The sequence below is a fragment of the Mastigoproctus giganteus genome, chromosome 8 (genome assembly GCF_048544385.1).
Source record: "Mastigoproctus giganteus isolate SK-2022 chromosome 8, ASM4854438v1, whole genome shotgun sequence".
Lineage (NCBI taxonomy): Eukaryota > Metazoa > Arthropoda > Arachnida > Uropygi > Thelyphonidae > Mastigoproctus > Mastigoproctus giganteus.
In genome coordinates this window covers 182,181,872-182,197,265 of record NC_143582.1, presented here as the reverse complement: position 1 = coordinate 182,197,265, position 15,394 = coordinate 182,181,872, and the positions used below count along the sequence as shown (strand labels likewise).

The 15,394-nt window shown below is 38.7% G+C and overlaps 1 protein-coding gene across 1 annotated transcript in view; it reads right to left on the bottom strand.

Moving 5' to 3' along the window:
• The window catches only part of LOC150082050 (kelch-like protein 8), a 132,697-nt gene that overhangs the window by 13,833 nt on the left and 103,470 nt on the right, over positions 1-15,394 (bottom strand). Inside the window, exon 8 of the mRNA XM_090380413.1 lies at positions 14,279-14,480. Coding sequence (XP_090236539.1) covers positions 14,279-14,480 — 202 coding nt within the window. The remainder of the gene's footprint in view (positions 1-14,278; positions 14,481-15,394) is intronic.

Genomic DNA, 15,394 nt, shown 5'->3' with positions numbered 1-15,394 from the left:
GGCTCCTTGAAAGGGTGCAAAGGCCAGTAACACATCTGGTGAGATCAGCAAAAGGGTGTCCATATAAAGAACGACTTTGAATATGTGGGTTGCAGAGCTTGGAAACTAGACACCTTAAAGGAGACTTGATTGAGGTGTTTAAGGCTCTGAGAGGCATAAGCAAAATGAATGAGGGCAAAATTTTCACGGTTATAAATGATTCTAGAACTAGGAGCTATAATTTCAAGTTATAGGGGCAGTTGCTTAGACTGGATTGCAGGTTGGTTATTAGAAGTTTTATGGTGCATCAGCATCTAAGACTATTGTGTACCAACTGGATTGCAGGAAGTTTTATTTTAGCCAGCGAGTTATAAATTACTGGAATAAGTTACCTACATGGGTGGTAGAAGCTGACAGTGTGGGGAAATTCAAAGGTGACCCATGGGAATAGGGAAATGCACAGGTTGTCTATTTCCTTTTCTCTTATTAATTTTTTTTTTATTATTATTTTTTGTTATTTTATTTTATTATTCTTCTTCTTCTTTTTCTTTTTTTTTGGCTGGTGCAGCATAAGCCATAGGCTTCCTTGCACCATGTGGCCACTGCTAATACTAATACAATTCAAACAATTATGGGGCATATTAATCTAACATGGCAAATACTGCACAAAAAATAGGAATCCCACAGAGAACAAATGTTAACTGAGAACAAATCACCCAGGACCTAGCCATATTCAAGGATTACTGCAACAGTGTTGAAGATGCATTTGAAACGACAACTTATCACGTGATGCAGAGCAAAGCAATTTGCTATCACGTGATAAGAGCATGGTGATACTGAAACTGCTGTGTTGCCATGCGTTTTGCCGACAGCCATAGTTGATAATGTAGAATAACTCACTAATATGAGAACCCAACTGTAATTTGAAAACAAGAGCCAATCAACAAAATTTTAATGTGATTTTCAGGTTAGCAGCATAAAATTAGTCAAGATTAGGTGTTTTTGTAACATTTTGCGTGTTGACCAGTGTAATTTTTAATAAGACTAAACAAAGTTCCAAACTATATTAATAGTAAAAGACACATTACAACTCTTACCTTATAGTCTTAAATCAGAGGAATATAAATTATAAAATTTAGTTTAAGGTCACATAGAAGTGAGCAATGGTTTACACTATAGTCACTCCTGAAAGGGTCAGAGGCTATTTTCCATACATATGGTTTCTTCTTTGCACTGCTATTGTAACCAAATACAGGTTAAATTTCAGTGTAACAAACTCCATAATAACAAAATTTTCAGACTATGTATATATTAAGTGCAATAGTATCATTAATACACAGCATTTCTGAATAAACAGAATATTTATAAGGCGGCATCATTTTAAGTTATATCTCATATTGTGAATAACATCACAATGAGTTTCCATGATATTGCACTACTTCGAATAAGTAACGCTTCACCTAAGGAGAAGACTAATGTTACTTATTCTCAGATAGGTACCACCACCCAGACGGCACCGTTTCAGGGCTATTTGGCCCTTCTTCGGTGGGTGGGTAGGTACCCAAATGATGGCAAAACAGTTATGAAGTATAACTCCACAATATGAGGGATGCCTGATGGTGTATGATGTATTCAGACTAAGATGCATTTAGGGCTAAATGCAGCTTGAGGCTTTAGCCCTAAATGCATCTTAGTCCAAAATTTTCAGAATAATAAACACTTTTTGTGTTTGAAAGAACTTACTTAAAAATATATTAACCAGATCTATTTATAACGAAATCAAAATCTCAGAATAACAAATATTTATCACCAATAAAAATAAAATGAATTCCATACCTATGCAAAAACAAACATTGATTACATTTATCTTAGCAGTAGATTGGTACAGAGTACCTACTTGGGCTAAATTCAGCTGGTTTCAAGCTTAATGGCATTGCCGAACGATGTTTCAGTGTCTCCTAAAATTTCAGCACCATAATCCATTTGAAATGCACATGTAAACAATAAGACATGGATTGTAGTAAAGAAAATTTCAAGTATTGTTACCATTTTTTTGCATTATTCTTAGTTACTCTGTATGTAGAGTTGTTCAGTCTTCTGTTGTCAAGTGTACTGTATACCGAATTATGTGTGGTTAGAATAATTGCAGATTACAAAGTGATTTAATTAACTTTTTATTTTAGTGACCATTAAAATGTACAAAAAGAATGAAAAACGATGACAATTCACATTAAAAGAAAAACTGTCAATTTCAGAAAAAAATATATGCTGGGAAAGTGAAGAATGAAGTTGCAAAAGAATTTGGTCTACAATTTTAAAAGATCATAAAAAGATTGAAGATAAGATTACAGAAACAGCTTTGTGATCTCAAAGAAAGAGGATTTGAAACACTACATGTGACATCGATAAAGCGTTTTTCCATGGTTACAAAATGTTCGTTCAAGAAATATCCCAATTAGTGGTCCAATAACTATGAAAAACATTAGATTTTGGGAAACTTTTAGGACACGATAATTTTCAAGCAGGTTTTGGGTGGCTCAACAGGTTTTGAGAACAATATGGAATAACTTCCAGGACAATCTGTGGAGAAGATAATGACATACCACAGAACCAAGTTAACAAAGGGCGTGATAGTGATATTAAAAGGATAATCGCAGAATACAATATCAATGATATTTTTAATGCTAATGAGACGGAGATGCCATATTAGTTACTTCCACATCGTACACTCACTGTTAAGGGAGATCTATGTAGAAGAAGGAAAAAATTAAAACAACTTTTAACCATCTTGTTTTACTTGTTTTAAGGGCACAAAAGGTGATATAGTTGTACACGTTGGCACTAACGATATTAAGAGTAGGAGACCAGCGGAATTACTTAACAAGTAGAGGTCACTGTTGAAAAAAAGCCGTGAATTAGGATTGAATTTGAAAGTGTCTGCAATTCTGCCCAGACACGATAGGAGGGAGTATATGATGAGAGCCCTGTCGATCAATTCGGCCCTGGAAAGATTGTGCAAGGCTCAAGGGGTAGAATTTTTTTCAGCCTGGTCTGTACTTGTTAACAGGAGAGACTGCTTCTACAGGGATGGGATACACTTAAATAGAAAGGGTGCAAGAATGTTTGCTGATGCTATCGAGGCACTGTTAGGTGGGTCGGAAAACTGCTAGATTTGGGGGATACAAGGACTAATAGATTAACAGTAGCCACTGGCAGAGGTGAAAGTGATTCTTGCACTGCTTCTATTGGAATGAGCCGCAGCCTGGAAAATAGGATGCAGGATATTTCAGAGACTGCTGGGAATCATTGGGGTACAAATAAACACATAGGTTGTGTTAGGGTAGCTAAGAAAAAGAACAGGTGCATGTATACTTGTGTGTACACCAATGCTAGGAGTTTAGTAAATAAATTTGATGAATTTGAGATATTGCTCAAAACATCAAAGGCAGATATTGTGGGGATTTCAGAGACGTGGTGTCACACAGATATAAGGAATGCAGAACTGGAATTTGGGGAGTACAATGTCTACAGAAAGGATAGACAGGATAGGAAGGGAGGAGGGGTTATGCTATTAGTTAAGAAATACATAAAATCCAAGGAAGTGAAGCCAGTCGACATTGCCGGACAGTGCAGTGTCGAGTCAGTTTGGTGTGACATAAGCACTGGGAGATCTAAATTCAGAGTAGGAGTGTGTTATAGGCCTAATGACTCTGATGAGTATAATAAGAAACTGTACGGGGGAATAGAGTGGGACAGTAAATCAGAGAGTCTTATAATGGGGGATTTTAATTTCCCAGATATTGACTGGAATTTGGGGGCTGGTCACTCACACAATAGCAAGGCTTTTGTGGATTTATTGGATGATTGTTTTCTACATCAGCACGTTCGGGAGGCAACTAGAGGGAGTAATACTCTTGATTTGATTATCAGTAGTGATTCTTCATGCATTAATAATCAGCAGGTAAATGAACCACTAGGTGGCAGTGATCACAGTGTGATGAAGTGGGATTTACTCAAAGAGGTAACTACCATTAGGGGTAAAGGGAAGGGTTATTGCTTTTGTAAAGGCAACTACGATGGACTGAGACTGTATTTAAATTCTATACAGTGGGACCAACTGATGATGTTACCAACAGCAAATTCAAAATGGTAAGCATTCAAAGAACTTATCTTGGAAGCTACTAATCCTTACATACCAACTAAGAAATATTGTTCAAGGTTTAGGACTAAGTGGATGTCAGATGAACTAATGAGACATATGGCAGAGAAGAAAAATGCATGGGATACATACAAATTAACACGTGACACAGAAGCCTATGATAGATACAAGTTGATCTGTAACCAAGTCACAAAGGAGGTTAGGCAGGCGAAGGCAGATTACGAGAAATCTTTGGCAAGGGATGCAAAGAAAAACAGCAAAGAGTTCTTTACTTATGTAAACTCTAGAAGGAAGGGGATGAATCAGATTGGTCCACTTGATATCGATGGGTCAACTGTTGATGATCCTGCTCAGGTAGCTAACAAACTGAATGAATATTTTGCATCAACATTCACACATAAGGAGTTATTCAGCGAGGGAAATGCCAGAGGTGTATTCAACTCTGGCAGTAAGCTAGAGAATCTTGTAATAACTGAGAGTAAAGTGGAGAAGAAATTGTTGAAGATAAATACAAGAAAGGCACCTGGAGTGGATAGGATCTATCCAGTTATATTAAAGGAGGCAGCAAAGGAAGTAAGCAAACATTTAGCCATAATTATGAGAGCTTCCTTGGACTCAGGGGAAGTACCCATGGACTGGAGATGTGCAAATGTGACCCCAATTCACAAAGGAGGATCAAAGGGCGACACAAGTAATTATAGACCTGTTAGTTTAACTTCTGTTCCTGAAAAATTAATGGAGGCACTGGTTAAAGAAGCACTGCAGGATCATCTAGACAAGACTTCAGTTATAGCTCAGACACAGCATGGTTTTGTTAAGGGGAAGTCTTGCCTGACCAATTTGATTGGATATTATGATGCAGTCACAAAAGAACTGGATGCAGGGAATAACTTTGATATTATATACTTGGATCTTAGAAAGGATTTTGATACTGTTGCACAAATTGGAGCAGTGTGGCATTGGAGGAAAATTGCTGCTATGGATAAAGGGGTGGTTGAGGGGGAGAAGACAGAGAGTGGTAATCAATGGACACTGCTCATCGTGGACTAATGTTATTAGTGGAGTCCCTCAGGGTTCAGTACTGGGTCCATTATTGTTTTCTGTATTTATAAATGATATTGATGATGATATATCAAGCTTAATGTCGAAGTTTGCAGACGATACGAAGGTTGGCAGGGTTGTCAAGGACACTACTGACACTATGCTACTGCAACAGGATCTGGAAAGGTTGAGCAGATGGGCTGAGAGGTGGCAAATGAAGTTTAACATTGACAAAAGTAAAGTAAAATGCCTCTACTAATGCTACATATGGGAAACAGCAACCCCAGAGCAACGTATCAACTCTGTGGTACTACACTGACAGTGGTAGAGAATGAAAGGGACCTGGGGGTGGTTGTGCAGACAGATATGAAGTTTTCTGAGCAGTGCAGATGGGCTGCAAGAGTAGCTCATGGTGTATTGTTGATGATATATAGGAATATTTCTAGTAGGGATAAGGAGGTGATTATTCCCTTGTATAAGGCAATGGTCAGGCCACACCTAGAGTACTGTATACAAGTCTGGAGGCCTCATTTCAAGAAGGATGTAGAGATGCTGGAACGAGTACAGAGAAGGGCAACAAGATTAGTGAATGGAACAAAGGCGTGCTCTTACAAAGAAAGGCTTAAGTTTTGCAAATTACAGTGTCTGGGGACTAGGCACCAGCGAGGTGATCTGGTAGAGGTGTATAAAGTCTTGAATGGTTTGAGCATGATCAATGCTGATGGGATTCTTCCTCTTGTTCAGAATAATCACTTGAGAGGGCATAAATTCAAATTGAGAAAAGACAGATGTAGGATCGACGTGAGAAAATTTGCCTTTAGCCAGTGGGTGGTTGGTTGGTGGAATAGACTTCCATCGCTTGTCGTGGAAGTTGATAGCCTAAATAAGTTTAAGGCTCAGCTGGAAAGGTATTTCGAACGAACAGAGGGGTGAAGTGGAAGCGGTTATTTTTTATTTATTTATTTATTTATTATTATTATTTTTTATTTATTTATTTTTTTTGGCTGATGCTGCATAAGCTTGCTTTCTTGCATCAAATGCCTCTACTAATGCTAATACTACAACGCATCTGGAACACAAAAAACTGAAACCATTGATCATTGGATGATAAGCAAATCCATGATGTTTTAAAAATGTTCAGTCACTTACCCAAGATTATCATGCAAACAAACATGCTTGGATGATACAAGCAATATTTAATGAATGGCTAAAAAACTTTTTAAAAAAGGATAATCGCAGAATACAATATCAATGATATTTTTAATGGTGATGAGAAGGAGATGTCATATCAGTAACTTCCACATCGTACACTCACTGTTAAGGGAGATTTATGCAGAAAAAGGAAGAAATCAAAACAACTTTTAACCATTATTTTTTTTTTTACTACAATGCTTCTGGAACACAAAAAACTGAAACCATTGTTCATTGGAGGATAAGCAAATCCATGATGTTTTAAGAATGTTCAGTCGCTTACCTGAGATTATCATTCAAACAAACATGCTCGGATGACACAAGCAATATTTAACAAATGGCTAAAAAACTTGGATGCCCAAATGAAAAGACAAAAAAGAAAAATCCTGCTCTTAATTGATAATTTGCTTAGCACATAATTTGACATGTTAAAGATGAATTTTTACCTTCAAATTTTACAGAAGTCTTCCAACCTTTGGACTTAGGAATCATACATGCAGTTAAAAATGCATTACAGAAGTAAACAGACAACAATTGAAAGGCTATTGTTAAAATTAGCTTCAGAAGATAATGAAAAAATAGATGTTAAAGAAGCATGTGATGCGATCTTTTCAGCATGGTTGTCCATAAAAAGAGTACCATATTGAAATGTTGGAAGAAGAAGAAAAATATTCTTGCAAATAGTGATCTTAAAATATAGATAACTGTAATAGAGATGACTGGACCATCTCTAGAATCATATAGATGCTGCCACAGGAGTTCTGAACACGGTTAATTATGAAGATTACACAGAAGCAGACGACAATTTGACTATGAGCAAGTTGACAGACCAGGAAATTATTGAAAATGTACAGGCACCTTTGTGTAATGCCTTCATGAGGTTTGAGAGCAAAAATTATAATAAAAATGTTGCTGAGCTACTTTATGAAGAAATTTCACTTGCAGAAACTTGAAATGGTGTGAAAAAAGTTCAAGGCTATTTGTCCTCTATTACTGATATCCCAGAAAATATTTTTCAGCAGTTAAAAGGTATTGAAAATTTCATTTTTAATGGTGCTACTAAAAATATCAGACAATCAAAAATATCAGACTTCTTGATCAAAAAATAAAATTTTATAATGATTATTTGCATTTGTATGACTATTTTAAAATAAAGTTAATTTATAATTTGTTTTCTTTTCCTTATCCAGTATAACGAAATTTCAGTATAACAAAGTAATTTGTATAGTCCTGAGGGTTTGTTATAATGAGATTTAACCTGTATTTCATTTGCAATGTTCTGTTATTTATTAATGATAGAGCTTGGTTGAATAGGCTGTTGTTGGTTGTGCTGGCATTTGGACTTGGATTTGGGGTGGGAGAGGAAAGAAGAAACTAGGAAAGTGATGAAAAAGATGAAGGGCTCCTGGGAATTTGTGAACTGAGACAGATAATCAGTGAGAGATTGTTACTTTCTCACTGTTCCTGTTAATAGTATTTGATGTGAAAACTTGAAAGCTTTTATGTGAAAAGCTTTAAAAGCTCGAAGAGTTCTAATTTCCTGAAGATTAAAAAAGTGTTTTTTCTTATAGAATTATAATCCAGGTTGCCCAAATTGATATTATCACCAAGCTCTTTTATTGCAATACAACATATTGAGCAGGTGCACAGAAGAAATTCAACAAACTCTGCCCACAATGCTGTTGGTCAACAAACACTATATTAAGCAGATGCAGGGGTTTTCTGGCAACTGACTTACCAATGCTGCAGTGATAAAGAGGGTTATGAAGGTTAGTATTAGTAGTGGCAAATGAGCAAGGGAGCAAGCTTATAAAGAATCAACTAAAAAAAAAAAACCTTCCCACAACACCTGTATCTATCCCTGCTAAAAATTTGTCTAATTCTTCTTTAAATTTATTCTGTCTACTCCCACAACACCAAATGGAAGTTTGTTCCAACAGTCAACTGCTCTGCTGCTGAAATCAAATTTCTGCACCTCTATCTTATTATTATTGTTGCTCTTATATTATTTCCCCCTGATTGGGGGATTCCACTCCGTGACGGATACTTCTACCGAGTACACAGGGTGGTTGTAATGTCTGGTGTTACTTTTGGTCAAGGAAATCTCTGGACTATCCTACAGGTGTTCAGGATTACAACTTTCTGGAGTTCCTTTTAGGTGTTCTCTGGGATACTTATTGCTGCTAGACTGCTATGTAGAGTCTTTGGCACCATACCGGTGGTTGACACGATGATCGGGATGGTTGATACTCCTTGCATATGCCACAATTCCTTGACCTCGTGTTTCAGGTTTGTGTACTTTCTAATTTTTTCCTCATGGGTTGGCGCCTCCGTAGCCAGGTGGGAAAGAGCAACAGTGCGTAGCACACGCTTCTTGATTAGACCGGGGTTCGAGCCCGTCACCACCGAATGCGGAAAGGTCAGGGAATAACCACCTCATATTCCCGGAGCAATATGGCCTTAGTTGCTAATGCTCCTAAAAACCAAACAACCAACCAACCAATCCTCATGGGTTTTCTGGACATTGCTAGTGTTGGGCACCGCTATGTCAATCAGGTAGGAAGCCTTTTCCATCTTGTCCACAAGGGTTTGTTTGTTATTGTTTGTTATTTGGTTTTTAGGAGCATTAGCAACTAAGGCCATATTGCTCCGGGAATATACGGTGGTCATTCTCTTGACCTTTCCGTATTCTCCGTATTTGGTGGTGACGGGCTCGAACCCCGGTCTAATCAAGAAGCATGTGGTAGGCACTGCTGCTCCTTCCCACCTGGCTACGGAGGTGCCGTATCCACAAGGGTTATGTCCAGTCTGTTGTGCGGGATGGTCTTATCCATTAGTATAGTGCAGTCCCAGTACAGCTTGTGGGTCGGGTCTCTAGTACTGCCTGGGGTTCATACTTGTAGTATGGTACACTTTCTTTGGTCAACTGGTATTTCCTCGCTAGCTTCTGATATATTATCCTGGCTACCTGGTCATGTCTATGAGTGTACTCAGTCTGGGTGACCACCTTGCGCCCCACAGTGATGTGTTGGATCATTTCTGAGGCCAGGTGGCATCGTCGACATGTGTCATCTGACATTCTGGGCTCCTTTGTGATGTATTTTCTATAGTTTCTGGTGTTGTTACCTGGTCTTGGATGGCCAGCATGAATCCTTCAGTTTCAGGAAAGAGCGTCCCGCTTGTGAGCCATGCATTGGGAGCAATGTTATCGATGTGATCTTGATGGAGGTCATTGTAGTGTCTGCCATGGAGTGTGTTCTTTGCCCATCTTTCTAACTTCATTTCTTGTGCCGTCTGGGCAGGAGGGGGATTCCTCGCTTAGGTTCAGTGCAGTATACTTATTATTATTGCTCTTATATTATTTCTCCCTGATTGGGGGTTCCACATCATGACGGGTATTGCTACCAAGTACACAGGGTGGTTGTTGTTATGTCTGGTGTTACTGTTGGTCGAGGAACTCTGACTGTCCTACAGGTGTTCAGGATTGCGACTTTCTGGAGTTCCTTGTAGGTGTTCGCTGGGGGACCTATTGCTGCTAGGCTGTTATGTAGGGTCTTTGGCAACATACCTGTGGTTGACATGATGATTGGAATGGTCATTACTTGTTACATATGCCACATCTCTTTGATCTTCTGTCTTAGGTTCATGTACTTCCTGATTTTTTCCCCATGGGTTTCTGCAAGTTGCCAGTGTTGGGTACCGCTATGTCAATTAGATTTATTATTATTATTGTCTTACAACAATTATGCCTCATTTTAAATTTATGTCCCTTATGTGTGTTGTCTGAGCAAGGGTAAGAGGATCCCATTGACATTGAGCTTACTCAATCCATTCAAAAAGTTAAACACATCAATCAGATCTCCTTGCAGGTTCCTGGTTTCCACATAATGCAATTTACAGAAGTGAAGTCTTTCTCAGTAAGGTACATGCAAGTATACAAGAACCTGTTTTTAATATTAAAAACTGTAACACAACCCATGTATTTGCTTGTCCTGTGAGGACCCCCACAAGCTTTGTACTCTCTAATACATTGCTTTCCAGGCTGCTGCACGTCTCAATATAAGCAGTTCAAGAATCACTCACCTGCAACTGCTGTTGATCTAACAGTTTATGTATCCACACTAGCAGTTTTCCAACCTAAGTAACACTGCCTTGATAGCATTAGCAAATATTCTTGTACCCACTTCCATTTAAGTGTATGTATATCCCATCCCTTTCTATTTAAGCTTACTCCATCCCTGTTAACAAGCACAGACCATGCTGTGAAAAATTCTCCCCCACAAGCCTTACAGTTAATCCCCATGAATAGTCTCTCCAGGACCATATTAATTGGCAAGGCTCTCATCATGTACTCCCTCATATTGTGTCTGAGCAGAACTGCAAACACTTTCAAATTTAATCTTAACTTATGACTTTTTCTCAACATTGCCCTACACTTGTTAAGTAAATCTGCAAATTTCCTATTCCTTATATCATTAGTACCAACTTGTACAACAGTGCACCTTTTGTGCCCTTAAAAGATGATATCTGCTTTCCAACATCAATTTTTTCCCTGGCAGACATACCCTAGTCCTATTCCACTATCCTTTTTATAAAATATATTTCCCATTTCTCTGACAATAGTCACCAACTACTTCCTGTGGGATCAGAGATATCTACTGTTGAGGATGCCATTTGTTTTCTGGTACTTAAGCATGGACTCAAGTGTTAGGATGGGCAGCTCAGTGCTTGATGGGTCCCTCTTTTTAATTTATTTGAATGCATCAACTCTGTTCCTCAAGCTCTCATATAAGCCCATCAGAATTCTGAATTAGTGTTTAATCTTCAGATACACTCTCTGCAATGAAAGCATACATAAAGCATATACACTGCTCTACCATTAATATCTGGACACCTCCCTTTAAACAAAAAAAACTTTTATTGTGTCATTTAATCTTTTGTGCTGAAACCTTTTGCTTTTTTGACGGCCTTCAATCTTCGTGGCATACTCTCAACCAGCTTTTTATAAATGTCAGGTGATATGTATCTCCACTAGGCCTTTAACACAGCCACCAGTTCAGCCTTGTTCTTTGGGCAATCTCAACATGCATGTACCCAATGATCCAATACAACCCAAAGAGGCTCAATAAGATTCAGATCAGGACTCTGGGCTGGCCAATCCAAATTTTCTACACCCATGTCCTCAAACCACTCTGTTATGAATCGAGCAGTATGGCATGGCACTTTGTCTTGCTGATACAGGTATGGGCCTTCCCCAAAGTATTGCCATAATTTTGGAAGTGCATAATTGTCCAGACTGGCCTGGTATTGCACAGTATTCATGGTTTTGTTGATAGTGACTAATGGACCCAAGCCAAACCATGAAAAGCAGCCCGATACCATGACACTGCCTCCACCAAACTTCATTGTTGTGAGGATACAATCAGGAAGGAACTGTTCCCCTGGCATTTGCCACACCCAGGAATGGCCATCAGATTGGTAGAGTGCAAACCTCAACTCGTCTGTCCATAGGACTGCGTTCCACTGCTCTACAGTCCAGGATTCACACTCCTTACACAATGTTAATCTGCGTTTAGCATTTGTTGAGGTGACCAATGGCTAGTAAACAGTTGCACAACCATCATAACCCATATCGTGGACTGTTCTTTGTATTGTACTAGTGCTGACATTAGTCCCAATACTCTCACAGAGAGTTTGTGCAACTTGAGAGAATGGCAAATTATGATTTGGTGCCCAGTTCCTCTGTTAGTTTTCAGGGTTTAACCAGGCCATTTTTTGGCAGAGTCAGTCCCATTCCTCTTTCGTTTGCATATGACGTCACTAACCGTTGACCTAGGGATCCCCCAGAGTGACTGCGATGTCTCGTACAGAACACTTGCTTATGTGGCATCCTACTATCATTCCACGTTGGAAATCTGTTAATTCTGTTGAACGTGTCATCTTGCATGCCCACTTTTGCAATTGTCTGTTCAAAGCCCAGTGTGCATATTTATAGCAGGTTCAGTCATGTGTTGCATGCATAGGACCTGTTTCCCCATCCATGGAGAGGTGTCCAGATATTAATAGTAGGACAGTGTACATAGTGGTACATGATTTCGCCTTTGGCCACATCATGTCCCACTACAGATATTCTTGAAAGAAAGTCAGTAATGTAACAGTAGAAAGTAGTAACAAAGTAAGTAATGTAACAGTAGAAAGCAGTAACATTTAGAAAGTCAGTAATGTAACAGTAGAAAGCAGTAACATTTAGAAAGTCAGTAATGTAACAGTATAGTACATGCTTCCATGGTGTGGCACACTGTGTGTAGCTCTGATTTACAAAAGAACTGCCATCAATGGCTCTCTCCTAAGACAAAGCATTCCTGCTACTTTGAGCTTTTTCTTTGCTGTTCTTATTTTAGGCATGATTCTAATCTAAATTTAACTTAACAATACCACATGAACTAAGATTTCAGAGTATGACATGCTATGCCACGCCACAGAAGCATGTACTCTATTGTTACATTACTGACTTTCTAAATGCTTAGCTAAATACCAAAAATAAGCTAAAAATAAGCTAAGATAGAAGACTATCAACAAGTTTTGCAATGGTTTTTTAGACCAAATACAGAGCATAACTACTGTTTGACAGAAATAGCTTTACTTGATTCAGTTCATATTCCAGGTTGTAGAGGGGGGCCGCAGAGGCACAGTCAGCATCTCTAGCCCTCTATAATCCCATTTACATATGATGGTGTAAACAGATCCACAATTCCTTTTGACTCTGATGGTGAATGTAGCATGTTTTGGCTTGTGCATGCTTAAAGGCTGTGAAATTAGCCCATATAGGATAGTTTGTTTATACTCAGGCACGACCACCAGGTCAGTGGAGTTTACAATAAATCAATCGATACAAATGTTAATTGTATTTAGCAGTCATGGGCTTGAACTCCGGTCCACTCAAAGAACGTATGCTACTGCACTCGCGGGCTAAAAGCAAATTTCCACACATCTATTCTACAACTGTCTTTCGTCAGTTTGAATCTGTGCCCCCTCAGGTTCTTAATCTGAGCAAGAGGAAGAATCCCATCAGCATTCAGCAGCTTGCTCAACCCATTCAAGGCCTTATACACCTCAATCAGATCACCTGCAGGTGCCTACTCTCCAGGCACTACAATTTGCAGAACTTAAGCCTTTCTTGGTAAGAGCACCCTTTGTCCCCCTCACCAATATTGTTACCCTTCTTTGTACTCGTTCTAGCAACTCTACATCCTTCCTAAAATGAGACCTCCAGACCTGTACACAGTACTCTAGGTGTGGCCTGACCATTGCTTTGTATAATGGGATAATCACCTCCCTGTCCCTGCTAGCAAAATTCCTATATATCATTGACAAGACTCTGTGACCTGCCCTGGCAGCCCCTCTGCACTGCTCAGTAAACTTCATATTTGACTGCACAATTACCCCCAGGTCTTTTTCACTTTCCTGAGTGTAGTACCACACAGTTGGTACGTTTCTCTTCGGTTATTGCTACCCATATGCAGTACTTTGCATTTGTCAATGTTAAACTTCAGTTGCCACTTTTCAGCCCATTTGCCCAACTTATCTAGATCCAGTTGGAGTAGCATACTGTCTTTAGTGTTGTTAAGACAGTAAAGAAAGTATGCTACTTTTCACCACATAGACAGTATGCTATTTTCACCTCCCTTTGTGAGAGCTTTTATTTCTAGTTACTTAAATAAAGTCCTGATTTGTATGCCATTTAAAGATTACATTGAACATTAGCTTTATACAAGTGGAAAGGTGTACAAACTTTGCCTATGAATTATATGTGAAAAGATGGTTTAGTTTTTAACTGAATTAAACACTAAACAAAGTTAAATAATTAAACCCTAGGGAAAAAAAAGAAACAGGAAAATGAAATCTTACCTATCTAATAGTGGATCGTAAACTTCTACAGAACTAAGATAGTTGGTTCCATTGTGGCCCCCTACTGCATATAGTCTTCCTCCTAGTGAAGATACTCCTACTCCACCCCGACATGTTTTCATAGAAGCAACAAAGCTCCAGCTGTTAGCTTCTGGATCATACTTCTCTACTGAATTGAGAGGCTTATTGTTCTGAAATCCTCCTAAATAACAAATTTAACAATGTAAAATAAAATTCTGGTAATACAAGTCTACCATCACTAATCCAGCAGCGTTGGGACCCGTGGGATGCCAGATTAGTGAGTTTGCCGGTTCACCGGTGGTTATTTTAGCACATACATTTTACCTAACAGCTAAACGCCACCTTCTACCTTTAACATGTTGACTGCCAAGCTAGTTTAAGGAAAAAATTCCCCAGGGGCCAAAAATTATTTAGGAAATAATTTGATTAGTAATTCTAAAATAAATATTGTAATGTCAGTGTTGTCGTTTTTTTCGCTGAAAATATATACTGTATATAAAAAAAAAAAAAAGTATTTTTTTATGTTGCATATACAGGGTTATTCAAAATGAAGTCCGGGGTTTCAAACAATTCCTGTACACACACGAGCAGACATAGGAAGAAAGAAATATTTCCAGAATGCAAGTATAGTAATGAAGTTTTTTTACATACCTCATAAATGTTCAATATGAGAGCCTTTAGTGATCCGGCAGACATCAACTCGGAAAAGGAATTCTTCCCACACATGGCTTAGTAAGTCAGGAGTGATGCTGTCAATGGTTTTGGTGATCCGATCTTTCAGTTCTGGTATAGTCGCAGGTAAGGGAGGCACAAAAACGTTATCCTTTACGAAACCCCACAGGAAGAAATCGCATGGCGTTAGGTCGGGAGACCGAGGCGGCAGGATTCAATCTACAGAACTGGCATCACAGGCAAATGAATGACTGCACGGTGGTATGCATCCAATGCCATCTGGTGGTTAGCCGTGAAGCATACCGAACATCACGAGCGTGAGAACGAAACTTGAGATATTATGTGTTCTTTCGAGTTGGCTACAAATGATTATGGCACATGCGCTTTCCCAAAAAAAAATTCTGAAACCCTGGACTTCATTTT